This window comes from Anomalospiza imberbis, chromosome 26 (genome assembly GCF_031753505.1).
Source record: "Anomalospiza imberbis isolate Cuckoo-Finch-1a 21T00152 chromosome 26, ASM3175350v1, whole genome shotgun sequence".
NCBI lineage: Eukaryota > Metazoa > Chordata > Aves > Passeriformes > Viduidae > Anomalospiza > Anomalospiza imberbis.
The window spans coordinates 4,773,511-4,787,985 of NC_089706.1; the positions used below are offsets into that span (position 1 = coordinate 4,773,511).

A 14,475-nucleotide genomic window follows, 5' to 3' on the forward strand; every position below is an offset into this window, starting at 1 on the left:
CCTACAGCTCCCCCCAGGCAAAGGAAACCTGTCTGCAGATGCTGCTCATCTCCAGCCCAGGTTTTGGCCATTTCCAGCAGTGCCATCTCCCCTGCAGGTTTCTTCCATTTCCCCTCAGCCTTCTCTTCCCTGCTCTCAACAACCAAAAGGTTTCAACTTTTGGCCCCATTTCCCCATTCCTCAGTGAGCACCAACCCCTGGAGTGAGAAAAGCCCCTGTCATCTGGAGGAAGGGTGAGAAACACCCTGGAGAATTACAGAGGGATGTGTTTAATGCTACCTTTGCAGAGAGGTGATTTTTGTTGTTTTTCTAGGGACCAGGAGAACCCCAGGGGACCCAGGAGGACCTCCCAGGGACCAAGAGATCTCTTCAGAACCCAGGAGATTCTTCCAGGATCCCGGAGACTCCCCTGGGGTCCAGGAGGTTCTCCCAGGGACAAGGAGCCCTGCCCAACATCTCTTTTTGCTCTGCTCCTCCTTTCCCACATCACTCCAGGCAAAGCCCGACCCTTTCCCCATCCCCCAGGATCAGAGAAGCCGCTCCAACCCATCTCACCAGGGTAATTTGGGATTCACCTGCAGCACCTGCCATGGCAGAGCAGTGCTGGCTCTGTGGCTCCGTGTCACCGTGTTCCTGTGACATTTTTAGATGTCTCCTGGTGTTCCCTCCTCTTGCCACCACCCACCAAGGGCGGTGAGGAGGTGCTGAGGGTCCAGGAGCTCCATCCCCTGACGTCAGCAGCGGGTGGGAGGTCGGATGCTTTCCCTGGAGAGTGAATCACAGTCCTGGGAACTCACTCACAGCTTTCACAGCTCCTAAAATGACACAAGGCCCAGTTATGTCAACACCTTCAGCTGGAAAACCGTGGTTCAGATGGAGATGGGGCTCAGTGCTCTGCCCTGCCCGACCCCTCGGCTGGGCACTGCTTGGTCCAGCTTGGATCCTCTTCCCAGAATGGCTCCAGCCCTCAAAGTCCCTCTGGCTTTTCAGGAGGTGGGACGGGGTCCCCAGGAGGGACACCACAGAGACATCACCATGGTCTGAGGCTGTGCAGGAGGTGTGAAGGTGGTGGCACAGGCTCTGTCCTCTTTGGAGAGCTTGTCCCACCCCTTCCCTGGCTTGGCATATGCAGGCGCCCACCCTGGGTGCCCTGAGCAGTGGGGCTGGGTGTGGGTTGGGCATTCCAGTGACCCTGGGACTTGAATTCAGCTGTTCTGGATGAGGCCAGGCCTGGGGATAACCCTGCCCTGTGGCTTCCATCCCTCCCCCACAGCACCACTTCTTGGAGCATCTCCCAGACCCACTGCCAGCGGGATACAGAGGAAAAGGGGTGGAAAGCACATTTTTTGCTTTTTGTATTTTTTTATTTTTTGCTATTTGTGTGGCAAACCCACAGAGGGTCAGAACAGCCTTTGGGGGCATCCCTGGGAATGAAGGAAACAAGGAGAGATCACCCTGGACACAGGATCTCCTGGTTCCTGGAACATCCTCCCACCAAGCGCTTTTCCCAGCACCACACACGCAGACGGGGTACGAATTCCAGTTTGGGTGTCTATAAAATCCATTGAAATGAGAGAAATAATTCAGGAGGAAATTATTATTTAATAATAACATTGAGGAAAGGCGTCATCTTGTTAAATCCTTGTGAAACAGCCAAGTGGGTGCAGAGCTCAGCTCTTCTGGTTCTCCGAGAGGCTGGGATCCGTCTGGAGCTGTCAGCGCGGCTGAGGGAGGCGGGTGCAGACACACAGATGATAATAATAGCTCACAATTAGGGTAGTAAATCAGGAGAGAGCGTCACTCAGTTCAGAGAAATTCCCCTGATTTGCTGGAGACGGGAGTTTGGCTCTTTGCAGGGCACTGGTGCTGTTTGGATGACAAATCGCCCTGGTTCTGCAGAACCTTCACCAGGTGGCAGCAAGAGGAGCACGTTGGAAATTCAGCTCCACTTGAATTGTTCCATGCCCAGCCTCAGTTTCTACATATTGCATAAGGATCAGCCTCGGGCAGATCATCTTCTGCATTCAACCCACCCTGCCATGGCAGATCCACCTCCAGAAAAGGCTAAAATGGTGCAGCTGACATTAAAAACCCTTGGCCAGGGTAGCCTCCTGCCCAGCTGGATGGGAAGGAAACCCACAGTGCAAGGGCTGGTCGTGAAGGATTCCCAGTTTTCCTGTAGGGTTAGACATTAATTTTCAATATTGGGATCTGGCTGGGGCTTGGGAAAATACCACTTTTGTTTCAAGGTGAAGAGGGGTGTTGGGAGGAGCAGCATCCCCCAGTGCTGCACCCGCTGTCTGTCTGTGCCACCCCCTGCTCCAGGCACCTCAGGGAGTTGAAATACTCCCTGAGTATTTATCCCTACCATGTCCCCACATCCCCCTGGATGACTGGGCACCACATTGAGCACTGATTTCCTCAGGTGTTCAGGGTGTTCCAGGCCCTCCATCCTGCCTTGGGGTGTCCCTGGCGAGATCGATGTTGGCTCTGGTAACTCCGTGCAGGTCTGACTGCTGTATATGGGAATAGAAATATTTCCCATCGCCTCCTCCAGCACTTGTGCCTTGGGTGCCAGGAGCCTTGTGGGACTTGTTGCTTCCTTGGTGCTCCTTGTGGGGCCATGGGGGGATGGCAGAGTGGTCCAAACCTTGTGCCTGAAGGCAGAGGTTGATCCATAGGTCTTATATGTTGGTAGGAGCTTGGCCATCTCCTTCCTTTGGGATGGGAGAAGTCTCGTGAAGGGACCTCAGTAAATGCAAAGTGATATAAAATTATTGCTTTTCACATCCTCACCCCAGCCGAGGGCAGCTCCTGCAAGTCCAATCCTGCCCCATCTCCTTCCCCAGAGCTGCAGGGTGTTTCTCCAGCCCCCAGATCTCCCCGAGCAGATCCAGGCTGTTATCAAGAACATGGGATGGATTGGAGCCGCATGGCAAAGCAGCACCGTGTATCCAGGGACACGATTATTTCCCAGTGGTTGAAATCTAGGTCTCCTGCTTGGGAGGAGGGCTGCGAGGGGAGGAGGGGGGGGAAGACGCTCATATTAATCTTATGAATATTCATGGAGAAGCTGAGCTGCCTTCGGAGGTTGACTCCGGGGTACGAGTTTGGGGGGCTGTAGGTGAGAGGTGCCGGCAGCGGCGGGAGCAGAGCGGCTGCTTGTGCATTCTCCGCATGCCTGACTGCAGAGCCGAGTGTAAGTTGGTGCCTTTTTCTCTCCCCCCCACCCCATCTCTGCATCTTTCCCCCTCTTCCCGCTGCTCTCCTGCTTAAACACAGCCTGGCCAGGAACGGTGCAAAGCGAGGGAGTCGTGCTTTAGTCGCAAACACGACCCCAAATCGTGTGACTCCCGCCTGCAGTGCTCAGTGCGGGCGGAGAACAAACTGAGGGGCTTTGGGCAAATCTTCACCTCCTCCATCCCCCCCCCAGCCCCCAAATTTGCATGAATTAACCCTAGAGTTGCTTGAGGGAGCGCGGAGGTTGTTTGCCAGGACGAGCAGCGATGGGGAGAAAGTAGGAGAAACTGAGTGTTGGGATGGGGGATGTCAACTGAGACGATGCCGTAAAACCCCCTCTGCCAAGCACCGAGCATCAGCGCTTGGATTCGGAGTCGGAGGAAGAAGCCCAGAGCCCATGCCAAATAAAAATCAACATGTTAAATGAAAACAAAGTAAATTTCTGTGCTGTTAAACAAATCTGGGGTGTTTGGGGAAGGGAGAAAGGGGAGGAGAGAGTTTGTGGGCAGGAGGAAAACGGCGTGTTTATTAAAATAAATAAAGAAAACATTGAAGGTTGGTTGATCTTTGGTGAGATGGAGGTTTGTGGCTGCCAGATCTTTCCTGCAGCAGCAGGAAGATGTTGTTTGTGGTGTTCTGGTGCGATGCTCAGAGGAGCCAAGGAAGGTCAAATCCAGCTGAACTCCTTGGTGAGTTGCTGGGGAGCGAGTGGTGGGGAGAAAATGCAGGAAAAGGATAAAAATTGGGACAAACACGACCTCCTCTCCCCTGGCACTGGCAGAAAAGGGTTAAGAGAAGCGGTTGAATGCTGCAAGCCTTGTCAGGGTTGTACTATTTTTTCTAGTGCATAAGGAGAAGGGAGAGGAGGGTTGCGCGGAAAAGGGAAATTTCCAAGAAAAGAGGGATCTGCGGCAATATCTGCACCTCGGGGGATGAAGAGAGGAACCAACAGGCATAAATGGCCTGGAGATGGCTGAAATCTTTGCCGAGGAGATTGGGACCGCGGGGTTATTTTCCACCTGCCTCCCCTGCCCGGTTCTGTAATCCTGGCTCAAAGTAGACAAGTCGAGTTGGAGCTGAAGAAGGGAGGTTAGAGGGGTTTTTATTTCATTTGGGAGGGAAAAAAAAAAAAAAAAAAGCAAAAGAATGAGAGGTTGGTTGGCCCTCTCCGGGCTGAGCATCTCCGTGGTGCGAGGCAATGCAGGATGATCCAGAGGAGCGCTCGTCGGGAGCAGGGATGCTGAGGACCCGGCACCCACCGGGGACATGAGCCTCAACATCCCCACCAGAAATTTCACCCAACGGAGTCGAATTCCCACGGGGGTGGGTCGGCCGGGGGGTTGGCTCTCGGGAGAATGGGGAGGGTGGATGAGGGTCGCGTGGGTCCCGCGACCGGGACCCCGGTGCTCGTGGCTGCTCGGAGCTATCAGCGCGGGGCTGGTGGCCTTGGCGGAGGGACCACCAGGGACCGGCGGGGGATTCACTCTGGTGGATGAAGCCGGAGCCTCCTGAGCCACCGGGGAACGCGACGCAATGGCCGTGGGTGCTGTGCCCGGTGGGTGACACCGACTCCCGGGTGCTGGCGGGGCTGGGAACCTTCCGTGGCTTTGCAGAGCCTCGGCTGCCGGGGGGGCTGCGTCGTTCCCCCCCCGCTCCTCCGCCTGGCACGGGCTCCGCGGGCAGCCGGCCCCGCTGGGCTGAGCAGAGCGCAGGGACACGGGGCTCTGTTTTTTTCCGCCTCGGCGCTGGCGCTCTCGCCCTCCTCTCTCTCGTGTTGCAGTGCAGGTTGGGCGGCAGCGGGCGGACAGCTCGCGGCCGGGGAGAGCGGGTGCCCGGAGGAGCCGCGGCTTTGCGGATGCTCCTTGCGAACCCCCACAGCTTGCTACCTTCTCGGTGTTTTTTCCAGGCGATGCCACACCTCCCGAGGACACTGGGGACATCGGGTTTTGCTGAGCTTAGCAGCTTTTCACCGTCTTACCGAAGGCATCAGACAGACGCTCATCTGCCCTGAAGTGCAGATCTGCAACAGCTCCCGGGAAGACTCTGTCTCTCTGTCTCTCTGTCTCTCTTTCTCTCTCTCTCCAGTCCAAACCATTACAAGACCTGACTTCCACCATCTGGGAATCTAACCCCTCTTATGCCCCTTCTCCTTTTTCTACGATGACTCACCATTGTTTTTAACTTTGAAGAGAGAGGAAATTATGGGGATCTTGGAAGCCTGTATTTCTCTCTAGGATTTCCCCAGGGTCAGATAATCGGTGTTACTAAGAGACACTAAGATTTGGCTTCTCCAGGTAATGTGATTTGTTTTCTGTGTGCCATGGTGGTTTGCAGAGAATGACAGGAGCCGGGACACCAGCGCTCGAGGAGGGGGACTGCGGTGGTCCGCGGGGCAGCTGGAACCGCCGGCTCCACATTCTGGCAGCCGCAGAGCTTGGCTGCAGGCAGGGAGGGCAGCATGTCACCAGGGAAAGAGGATTGGGAAGGTGTTAAACTTAAAAACGGAGCTGGAGCTTTCCTGGAGGGTAGATTGCCTGAGATCGCACGGTTAAATGTTAATTAACCCTTAGCTGCATGCCTGGAAATGAGCTGAGCCCGGCACCCCGCGGGGTCCTCTCGCCACTTCAGGGCTGGATGGGGTTATTTTTCTTTCTTCCTTTCTCTTCCCTTTCCCCTCTTTATTTTTTTTTTAACTGGAATTTTTATTTTTAGCCAAAAAATAAGCCCTGGTTTAGCAATGCCAGGTTTTCCATGCTGGTTTTGAACAGGTGACCGTTCCTCAGGTGTTTTCTCTGTTCCACCTATTGGGTTTAGATGGGAGTTGTTGAACTCTGTCCCAAGGAAGGCAAATTAACCCCTCCAGGAAGGGGATAGACGTGCTAGAGAAGGGAGCTGCTCTCCTCCCACCAACTTTATTCCATCTCTCTCTTTCTCAGCAGGGGCGATTTTCTTTCTTCTTCTTCCTTTTTTTTTTTTTTTTTCCCTCTATTTTTATCTCATCCCTTCGCCTTTTCATGAGACTCTTCCAAACCTACGTACCTGTCCTTCTGCAGGATAGTAGCCCTGCCCTGAACCCGATCCCACCACCGGGCGCTGGGAAGAGTTTAGCATAAGGATTTCTTTTAAAGCCCAATAATGACAGTTGCTACTGGAGATCCTGCAGATGAAGCTGCAGCTCTTCCCGGTCACCCACAGGACACGTACAACCCTGAGACCGACCATGAGTGCTGTGAGAGGGTGGTCATTAACATCTCGGGGCTGCGCTTCGAGACACAGCTCAAGACACTTGCCCAGTTTCCAGAGACCTTGCTTGGGGATCCTAAAAAGAGGATGAGATATTTCGACCCTCTCCGGAACGAGTATTTCTTTGACCGGAACAGACCCAGCTTTGATGCGATTTTGTACTATTACCAGTCTGGGGGGAGGTTGCGGCGGCCGGTTAATGTGCCCTTAGACATCTTCTCTGAAGAGATCCGCTTCTATGAACTGGGGGAAGAGGCCATGGAGATGTTTCGGGAGGATGAAGGCTACATCAAGGAAGAGGAGAGGCCGCTGCCTGAGAACGAGTTTCAGAGACAAGTGTGGTTGCTCTTTGAGTACCCCGAGAGCTCAGGCCCTGCCAGGATTATAGCTATTGTCTCTGTCATGGTGATTTTAATCTCCATCGTCAGCTTTTGCCTGGAAACGTTGCCCATTTTTCGGGATGAGAACGAAGACATGCACGGTAGTGGGCTGAGCCATCCCCCCTACTCCAACAGCAGCATGGGGTACCAGCAGTCCACTTCTTTCACAGACCCCTTCTTCATCGTGGAGACACTTTGCATCATCTGGTTCTCCTTCGAGTTCTTGGTGAGGTTTTTCGCCTGCCCCAGCAAGGCTGGATTTTTTACCAACATCATGAACATCATAGACATTGTAGCCATCATTCCCTATTTCATCACCTTAGGGACAGAGCTGGCCGAGAAGCCAGAGGATGGTCAGCAGGGCCAGCAAGCCATGTCCTTAGCCATCCTTCGAGTCATCCGCTTGGTGCGGGTCTTCAGGATCTTCAAGCTCTCCCGGCACTCCAAGGGGCTGCAGATCCTGGGACAGACTCTCAAGGCCAGCATGCGGGAGCTGGGCCTCTTGATATTTTTCCTCTTCATCGGCGTCATCCTCTTCTCCAGCGCCGTCTACTTTGCCGAGGCCGACGAGAGCGAGTCCCAGTTCCCGAGCATCCCCGATGCCTTCTGGTGGGCTGTGGTTTCCATGACGACTGTTGGCTACGGAGACATGGTCCCCACGACCATCGGGGGGAAAATAGTGGGTTCCTTGTGTGCCATCGCTGGCGTATTAACAATTGCCTTACCAGTGCCCGTCATAGTGTCTAACTTCAATTACTTCTACCACCGGGAGACCGAGGGAGAGGAGCAGGCTCAATATTTGCAAGTAACCAGCTGCCCAAAGATCCCCTCTTCCCCTGACCTAAAGAAAAGCAGAAGTGCCTCTACTATTAGTAAGTCTGATTATATGGAGATCCAGGAAGGTGTAAACAATAGCAACGAGGATTTTAGGGAGGAGAACTTGAAGACAGCCAATTGCACCCTAGCTAACACAAACTATGTGAATATCACCAAAATGCTAACCGATGTCTAGTCGCTAAAATCTAGTCCCATATTTAAAGCTGAAGTGGAACAATTGCAGATATTGAGTGCTGCTCTGCATTGTAGTTAATACAGTATTTTCTACGGTGTATATTTGGTTCTGCATGGGAAGCAATAGCTGTGTAAGTGACTTTTAACCTTTGATTTCTGCACCGAATAAGCGTCCGTGCAAAAAAACCCAACAAATCCAAAACCATTTTGTTGCACTTCTCCCATCCCAGACTTGTGGGTTTCCTAAGATACGGAGGGGACAGGCACTTGGAGCAGCGGGATGGGGATGGAAGGGGCAGGTCCGGGCCATCCTAGGGTGTCACGGATCCTGGTCCCTGTCCTGGGTGACAGCCAGCTCCCAGGCACAGGGAACAGCTGGGAAAGGTCAGGCAGAACTTCCTGGAGGGTGGCTGCAGCCGTGGGGCCGGGTTGCTGGAGGGCTTGAGGTTCCTGCCCCAGGAAAGCCGAGAGCGAACGCAGCGCCCGGCTCGTGTTTCATAACTGAAAATGCTGCATGCTGCAATAGTTTCAGCCACTGCAGTGTGCCAGTGTGAGGCCCAGGGGAGGGATAATTAGTGTGACGGCACATTATTTATTAAGTCTTAAATTTTCTATGCGAGGCATCGGGAGGGACAAGTAAATAAATCAAGAGCTTGGAATTTATTTATTTATTTAGATGACACTTCCATCATCAATATTTCCAGGATCACCAAAGACACCTCCACTGACACATTGAAAATGAGTTGGAAAAAACATTTTTTTAATATCTATATATAAAACTGGAGCAACTATGCTGTGGCCTATAATATATTTATACTGCAGTGAAATTTAACCAGTAATACAGTACAGCTGCATGGATATTTGTTGCATGAATCTGAATATTTAATACACACACAAATATATATTTTCTTAGTAGACTATACAGTATTCATGTTTATAGTGTTTATAGATTCTCCGGTGGCTTGAAGGAGATTCATGGGAATTAAAAAATCTCCATTATAGTTAAAAACCGGATGGGGAAGGCGTGTGCTGACAACAGTTGGACAGATAACAGTGCATAGCCTGAGAGATAACAAGGCAGAGAGTGTCCGAGCATCCAGACAAAAGAGCTGACGAATGCAAGCCAGGGAAGGTGAGCTGAAAGTTAAACACCTGTGCTCATTATGGGGCGAGTAATTAGTCATTAATCGTGGCGTCAGGAGTAGAAACCACGGTGGATCGGAGAGGGCACGAGAAGCAGGTGGAATAGCAGGTTCCAGCTCTCCTGGCTTGTTTGTTCAGCAGTTTTCAGCCGTTCCCATAGAATTCCTGTGTGTGTGTGTATAGATATTTAGAGAGCGACTACAAGGCCGAATCTTCAGCAAACAGAGCACTTGGGGTATCGAGGACTTCCCAGCTCAGGGCTGCTGGGATGGTGGGACATGGGCTGGAGCAGGGTGGCCTGCCCCTGGAGTCCATGGGGTCAGCAGGGCAAGGTGTGTTTTGGGTTTGAAAACTTCTTTTCTACCCCCTCAGGGCTGGGGTTTATTCCTTTATGATGAAGCAAGCAGGTGCTGAGGTGGCCTGGATCCGAGCTGGCAACTCTGAGCCTTTGCTTTGCCTTCTTTCAGGATGTTTAAGAGCAGTGGGTCAAGGTGCAGAGAGCCTGAGGTTCTCTCTCTTCTTCATCCCCAGTGTTATTTGGGGATGGGCAAGAGCTGTTGGTCCATGGGGAATCTCACCTGCTTTCCCCATCCCTATGTGGGTTTGCTTGTGTTTTCCCCATTGCTGACAATCCTCAGGGAGAGGTGCTCCATTCCTCTTCCAGGTCAGGGGAGATGGAGGAAAATCTCTGCCAAGGTCATGGTGGAGCAAAGCCTCCCTGGGCTGTGGAACAGGGTTCAGTCGGGGTGAATTCAGGCTGAACTGGGGCATGATCAGCCCTGAAACATTGCATGAAGGGTGAGCACAAGGAGCCTGGGGAGGGCTCAGCCAGACCCTTCTTTCCTCAGAGGGGAAACCCCTGCTCCTGACAATAATCCATCTGGTGCTAAAGTATCTACAGCAATGGCTCCAAAACCACTCCAGATCAGGATCCATCTTGTGCTGATGGGGTTCCATTTGGCCGGGTGGAATCACTCCTCAGTTTTATTTGATTGATTGATAATTGATTGATTGAGGCCTGGCTATAATTAATTCCAAGTGTTTGCACATGGCAGTCCCTACTTCTGTGTGGGGCAGAGGACCAGCAGCACCCCTGTGCTGGGGTTCAGGGATGCTCAGGTGCCCAGCCTGTCTTTAATTGGATCCCGTTATTCTGGGAGTCCTGCACTCCCACTTTGCTGGGGCAGCCTGGGAGTGGGAGACCCTGAAGCCCCTTCACGCACGCACACAAAAAAAGCCAACACGACCAAAAGCAATAAATCTTGAGTTCTGAAGTTCATCCTGTTGGATGGGACAGGGCTGGCAAGAGTCACTGGCTCGGGCACAATTCCCAGGGCAGTCAGCCAACTTCCATGGATCCGGCTCGTGGTGGCTCTGTGGGGACATGGGCTCGCACAGGGGAGCTGCCTGGTGTGCTGGGATCCTCTGGGTGCCACCAGGTGATCCCATTCCTGGTCAGGGTTGAGGTGTTTTGCCGGTGGTTCTGCTGCAGGTTCTTTGGAGGGTGCTGGCACTCGGTGAGACTTTGAGAAGTGTCCGGTTGTTGAACACCCACCGTGGGCTTGGGGTGGATTGGAGCAGCGTTGGCCAAAGCTTTGGGTGTGTGTTGTGGTGGTTTGGTGAGGAGGAAGGTGAGGTTTTCCTTTGGGGACGTGGGGTTTTGGGCATGGTGCTGCTGTGGGCTTTCCAGGGCCAGGCAGGAGAGGAGAGTGGATCTGGGAGCATGATCCAAACACCCAAACCCAATCTCCAAGCTGGGGGGTCCTGGCCGCCTTGGGAACCTCCACAGCCACACAGCAGGGGTGAATGGGGGTGAAGAGCAAGAGGCCACACTGCTGTTGTCACTGACGTGAGGTGATGACTGTCCCCATGGCAGGGGCCAGCACAGCTAGTCCCTTCCTTAGGGCAGATCTGGCACCTCCTGCCCTGACCCTGGCAGATGTTCCTGGGGAAAACGAGCCCTGGTGGGAGGGCGGCTCTGGGCTGCCCTTGTGTAGGGCACAAGGAAAACGCCCAGGGTCAGTGCTCAGGTGTTTGGCTCAGGGTGGGAAGGGTCAGTGAGGGCCGTGGCTGGGAGGGATCTGTGCCTGCACAGAGCAGAGGGGTCCAGACTTCTGCCTCGCACAGAGAAATGGTTCCCCTACAGCTTTTAATGGGATTTGTGCCTGCAGGTCGGAGCTCTAGTGCTATTTCTAGCTTTGCTTCTGACTCACTGATGTGATCTTGAACCAGTTTTTCAGGAGGAGACTGTGATATTTTTTCTTTTTTTTTTTATTTTTTTCTTAAGGAATGTGGTTTGAGAGAGTCTGGGCCTGTTTCTGTGGAGATGCTGAGCATCCCAATCTGCTCCTGACTCTGAAAGGTGCAAAAATGAGCTGCAAAGTGGCTCAGACTGAGGATGCTAAATTAGGGACTGGGAAAGAGGAGGGTCCCATAGCTGTGTTAGAGTCCATCAGGCCCCTAAACAGAGGTAGTCTGGTTCCTTTCCTCCTCCTGAGGAGCCATTTCCCTCTCTCCAGGCCTGGAATAGAAGACTGGAGCTCTCTGGTCTGTGGAGGTGCTCCTGGCTTGGCACCCGGAGGAGGCAGCACCTCTATTTTAGTTTTAGCCACTGTGCCACGGTTTTGGAGAGATGGAAAGTTGTGATTGCAGAGCGGGTTGTCTTCTAACACCCAACCTCGTGCCCAAGCCTGCAGGCAGCCCATCAGCCCTTTCAAATCTTCCAGAATATCTGCTGGGGGCAGTGGGGTGAGTCTCATGTACCAGCTGGATGCTACCAAGTGATTAGGAAAAATGATCTCTCTGGAGCACGATGTTTTACTGGTAAAATTAATCTCTGCAGTGACTGTGTCAAAGTCCTACAGATTTGAATGCTGAGCTATAAGAAGAAAAGGATCTCTGGATTGGCGTTATGAGAGTGTGGCACGTGGGTGTATAAATATGGGCATATTTGTGCATAAATACACAGAAGGAGAGAAAAAGACAGAGGAGGAGGAGGTATTTCAGGAAGGACCTTGCTTTGTTATTAGATAATTCCTGGGTCAGCCCTTGGAACTGCTGCCAAAGCCTTGTAGCTTTTCCAGAGCTTGCAATATACTTAGGGATGGATACAAGGGAAGGAGATCTGGATCTCGCCTTGGGGGTGGAAGCATCCTGAGGGGCTGGTGGCATTCAGCTCCTCGCACCCCTCTGAAAACAGCAGCTTTGCCGTGCCTCTGTTCCCAACCCTAAATCCCAGCTTGCACCGGTCACAACCATTTCTGTGACTGTGCTGGGAAATCCAGGCAGGGTTGAAGGGATTTGGCTGAGATGCAGGTGCTGTGCTGCACCAAGTGGGCTTTGGAGCTATTATTTGTAATGTCGGGGTTTAAGTCTCTTAAATTATGGCAACTTTTGGTCCCAGTGTGGTGGCTCCTATGCTGGCGTCAGAGTGGTGTTATAGCAGAACCCTGGAATGGTTTGGGTTGGAGGGACCTTAAAGCTCACCTTGTTCTACCCCCTGCCATGGGCAGGGACACTTTCCACCAGACCAGGTTGCTCCAAGCAGTGTCCAGCTTGGCCTTGAAACCTTTTTTCAAGATCTTTACCATGAGACCTTATCCCAAGGTCTACATCCTCGGGGATGGTTATCCATGGGAGTTATCTGTGGTGGGTCACTCATGGGAACTGGTCAGTCTGCTGCGGGGGTGAAGTGGGCTGAGGAAAGAAGGAGTCAGCCCCAAACCATTTTGGTTTGCACCCAAATGAAGGCTGTGGCTCTTTCCTCAGACCCCTGGCAGCATTTGACTTTTGCCACGTGACACATCCCTTGGTCCCTCCTGTTGGGAACCAGCTGCTGCCCCTGCCAGGAGCCCCAAGGGTGAACAAGGGTTGCCCATAAGCACCAGCCACTGCATTTCCCCAGCCCTGTCAGCACCCCTGGCCTTGGTGTCCCCGTGATGTTTCTGCATTTGGCTTCCCAAAATTCACCCCCCTGCTCAGAAATGGGTGCTCTGATCCTGCTGCATCCCATCAGGGGGAGAGGGCCCAGCCCAGGGGTGAAGCAGCCCTGGGAGCACAGCACTGATTTATACCTGGGGATAGGATCCCCCAGCCCAGTTATGCATGACAAAAGATGAATCCCTAATTCATGTTTTTCCTCCTGAAAGGGGATGGTTTGGTTTGTAGGAGCCGCTGGACATCGTGTAACCACACCAGGTCCATGCGCATGGATACACCACGTCCTCCCCCCAGCCCTGCCTGCCTGTCCTGAGCTTGGGGTTGGTCTTCTGGGGTTCAGTTTTTTTATTATTATTATTTTTAATTTTTTTTCTGCTGCCTATAAGATGTAATTAGCCATTTGCACTTGCTCCCTCACTGTTTGAGACTGCGCTCTTGTCCTCCAATGTCATCCCCGGAGCGCAAGGGGAAAAACGGGTATTGGATCAACCCTGCATGTGGTGCCTAATTTGAGCAAATCAATAGGAAGAGGAAATCCAAGAAGGACTCATCCTAAGGATGCTGGAGCTGAACCTTTTGTTTCCATGGTTACGGGAGAAATGGGACCAGGAATGGAGAGAGGCCTATAAACTGTTAAAGGAGGACTCGTGGGAATTTCAAATCATTTAACCATGCATTTGCTAGACACAACTTTAGACACCAGCTGGATCTGAATTGCACAGTGTTTATAGAAATTCCTGCTTTATTGACAGCCGGGGGTGCCGTGGGGGGGTGTGGGAAGGGGCTGGGGGCCCCCGAGCCAATAAGGCTGCCCGTTGTATATAGGTATACAGAGCTGTGTACATACATATCCAAATGAGCATTTGCTGTCTGGTTTATCATCAGTGTACATAATTTATTCTTCACAGAGTATCACGATTTTTGTAAATATTGGCACTAATTAAGAGAAAATAAATATGTATATTATTGAGGAGTTATTTTGATATCGGTTCTGTGGAGGGGGGGAGAGGAAAAGGACAAGTAATTATGTTTTTGATATGTTTTTCTCTACAACTAAACCCTCTGTGAGAAGAGAAAGAAACAGCCTGAACCTGGGGAAATCAGTTTGTGCTCCACCATCAGCCAGGCTGCAGGGGCAGAGTCCCAAAAACCCCTGGGAGGAGGAGCTGATGGGTCTCGGTGACGTGTACAGCATTCCTACGGGATTTGCTCCAAAAACCTTCCAGCAGTGACGCCAGCAGAGGGGAAGGGGCTTGAACCTGGGTCAAGGTCACGTTCCCCGTGGCTCCCCACTCCTCCAGCTTGGATATTGGCCACATCCATGCAGGTAACAGGGACTGGGTGGTGCTGGGGGATCAGCCTGCTCTTGGAGAACTTGTGAGCACCCAGTGGATGGTTTTGGAAAGCAAGTGATCCCTCTTGGAAGAGGGAGAAGCAGACAGACAGGGGTGGTGCTGGTAGCACATCATCTGTGGGGTTGTATCCATGGAGATGTCTCCTGGTAGGGATCTCTGGAAGG

General features: G+C 52.4%; 1 protein-coding gene across 7 annotated transcripts; it reads left to right on the forward strand.

Annotated features, from left to right (window-relative positions):
• The first annotated feature begins 3,088 nt into the window (after window positions 1-3,088).
• On the forward strand, window positions 3,089-11,288 carry KCNA2 (potassium voltage-gated channel subfamily A member 2). Of its 7 annotated transcripts, none has more exons than XM_068173445.1 (3): window positions 4,007-4,329; window positions 5,147-5,534; window positions 6,294-11,288. In XM_068173445.1, the coding sequence occupies exon 3, from the start codon at window positions 6,376-6,378 to the stop codon at window positions 7,873-7,875; it is 1,500 nt and encodes a 499-aa protein (XP_068029546.1). In that variant the 5' UTR covers window positions 4,007-4,329; window positions 5,147-5,534; window positions 6,294-6,375; the 3' UTR covers window positions 7,876-11,288. The 7 variants fall into 7 exon arrangements, with proteins under 7 accessions (XP_068029545.1, XP_068029546.1, XP_068029541.1 ...); XM_068173440.1 differs by having other exon boundaries at window positions 4,008-4,329; window positions 6,177-11,288; XM_068173442.1 differs by having other exon boundaries at window positions 4,008-4,329; window positions 6,180-11,288.
• Window positions 11,289-14,475: the final 3,187 nt, after the last annotated feature.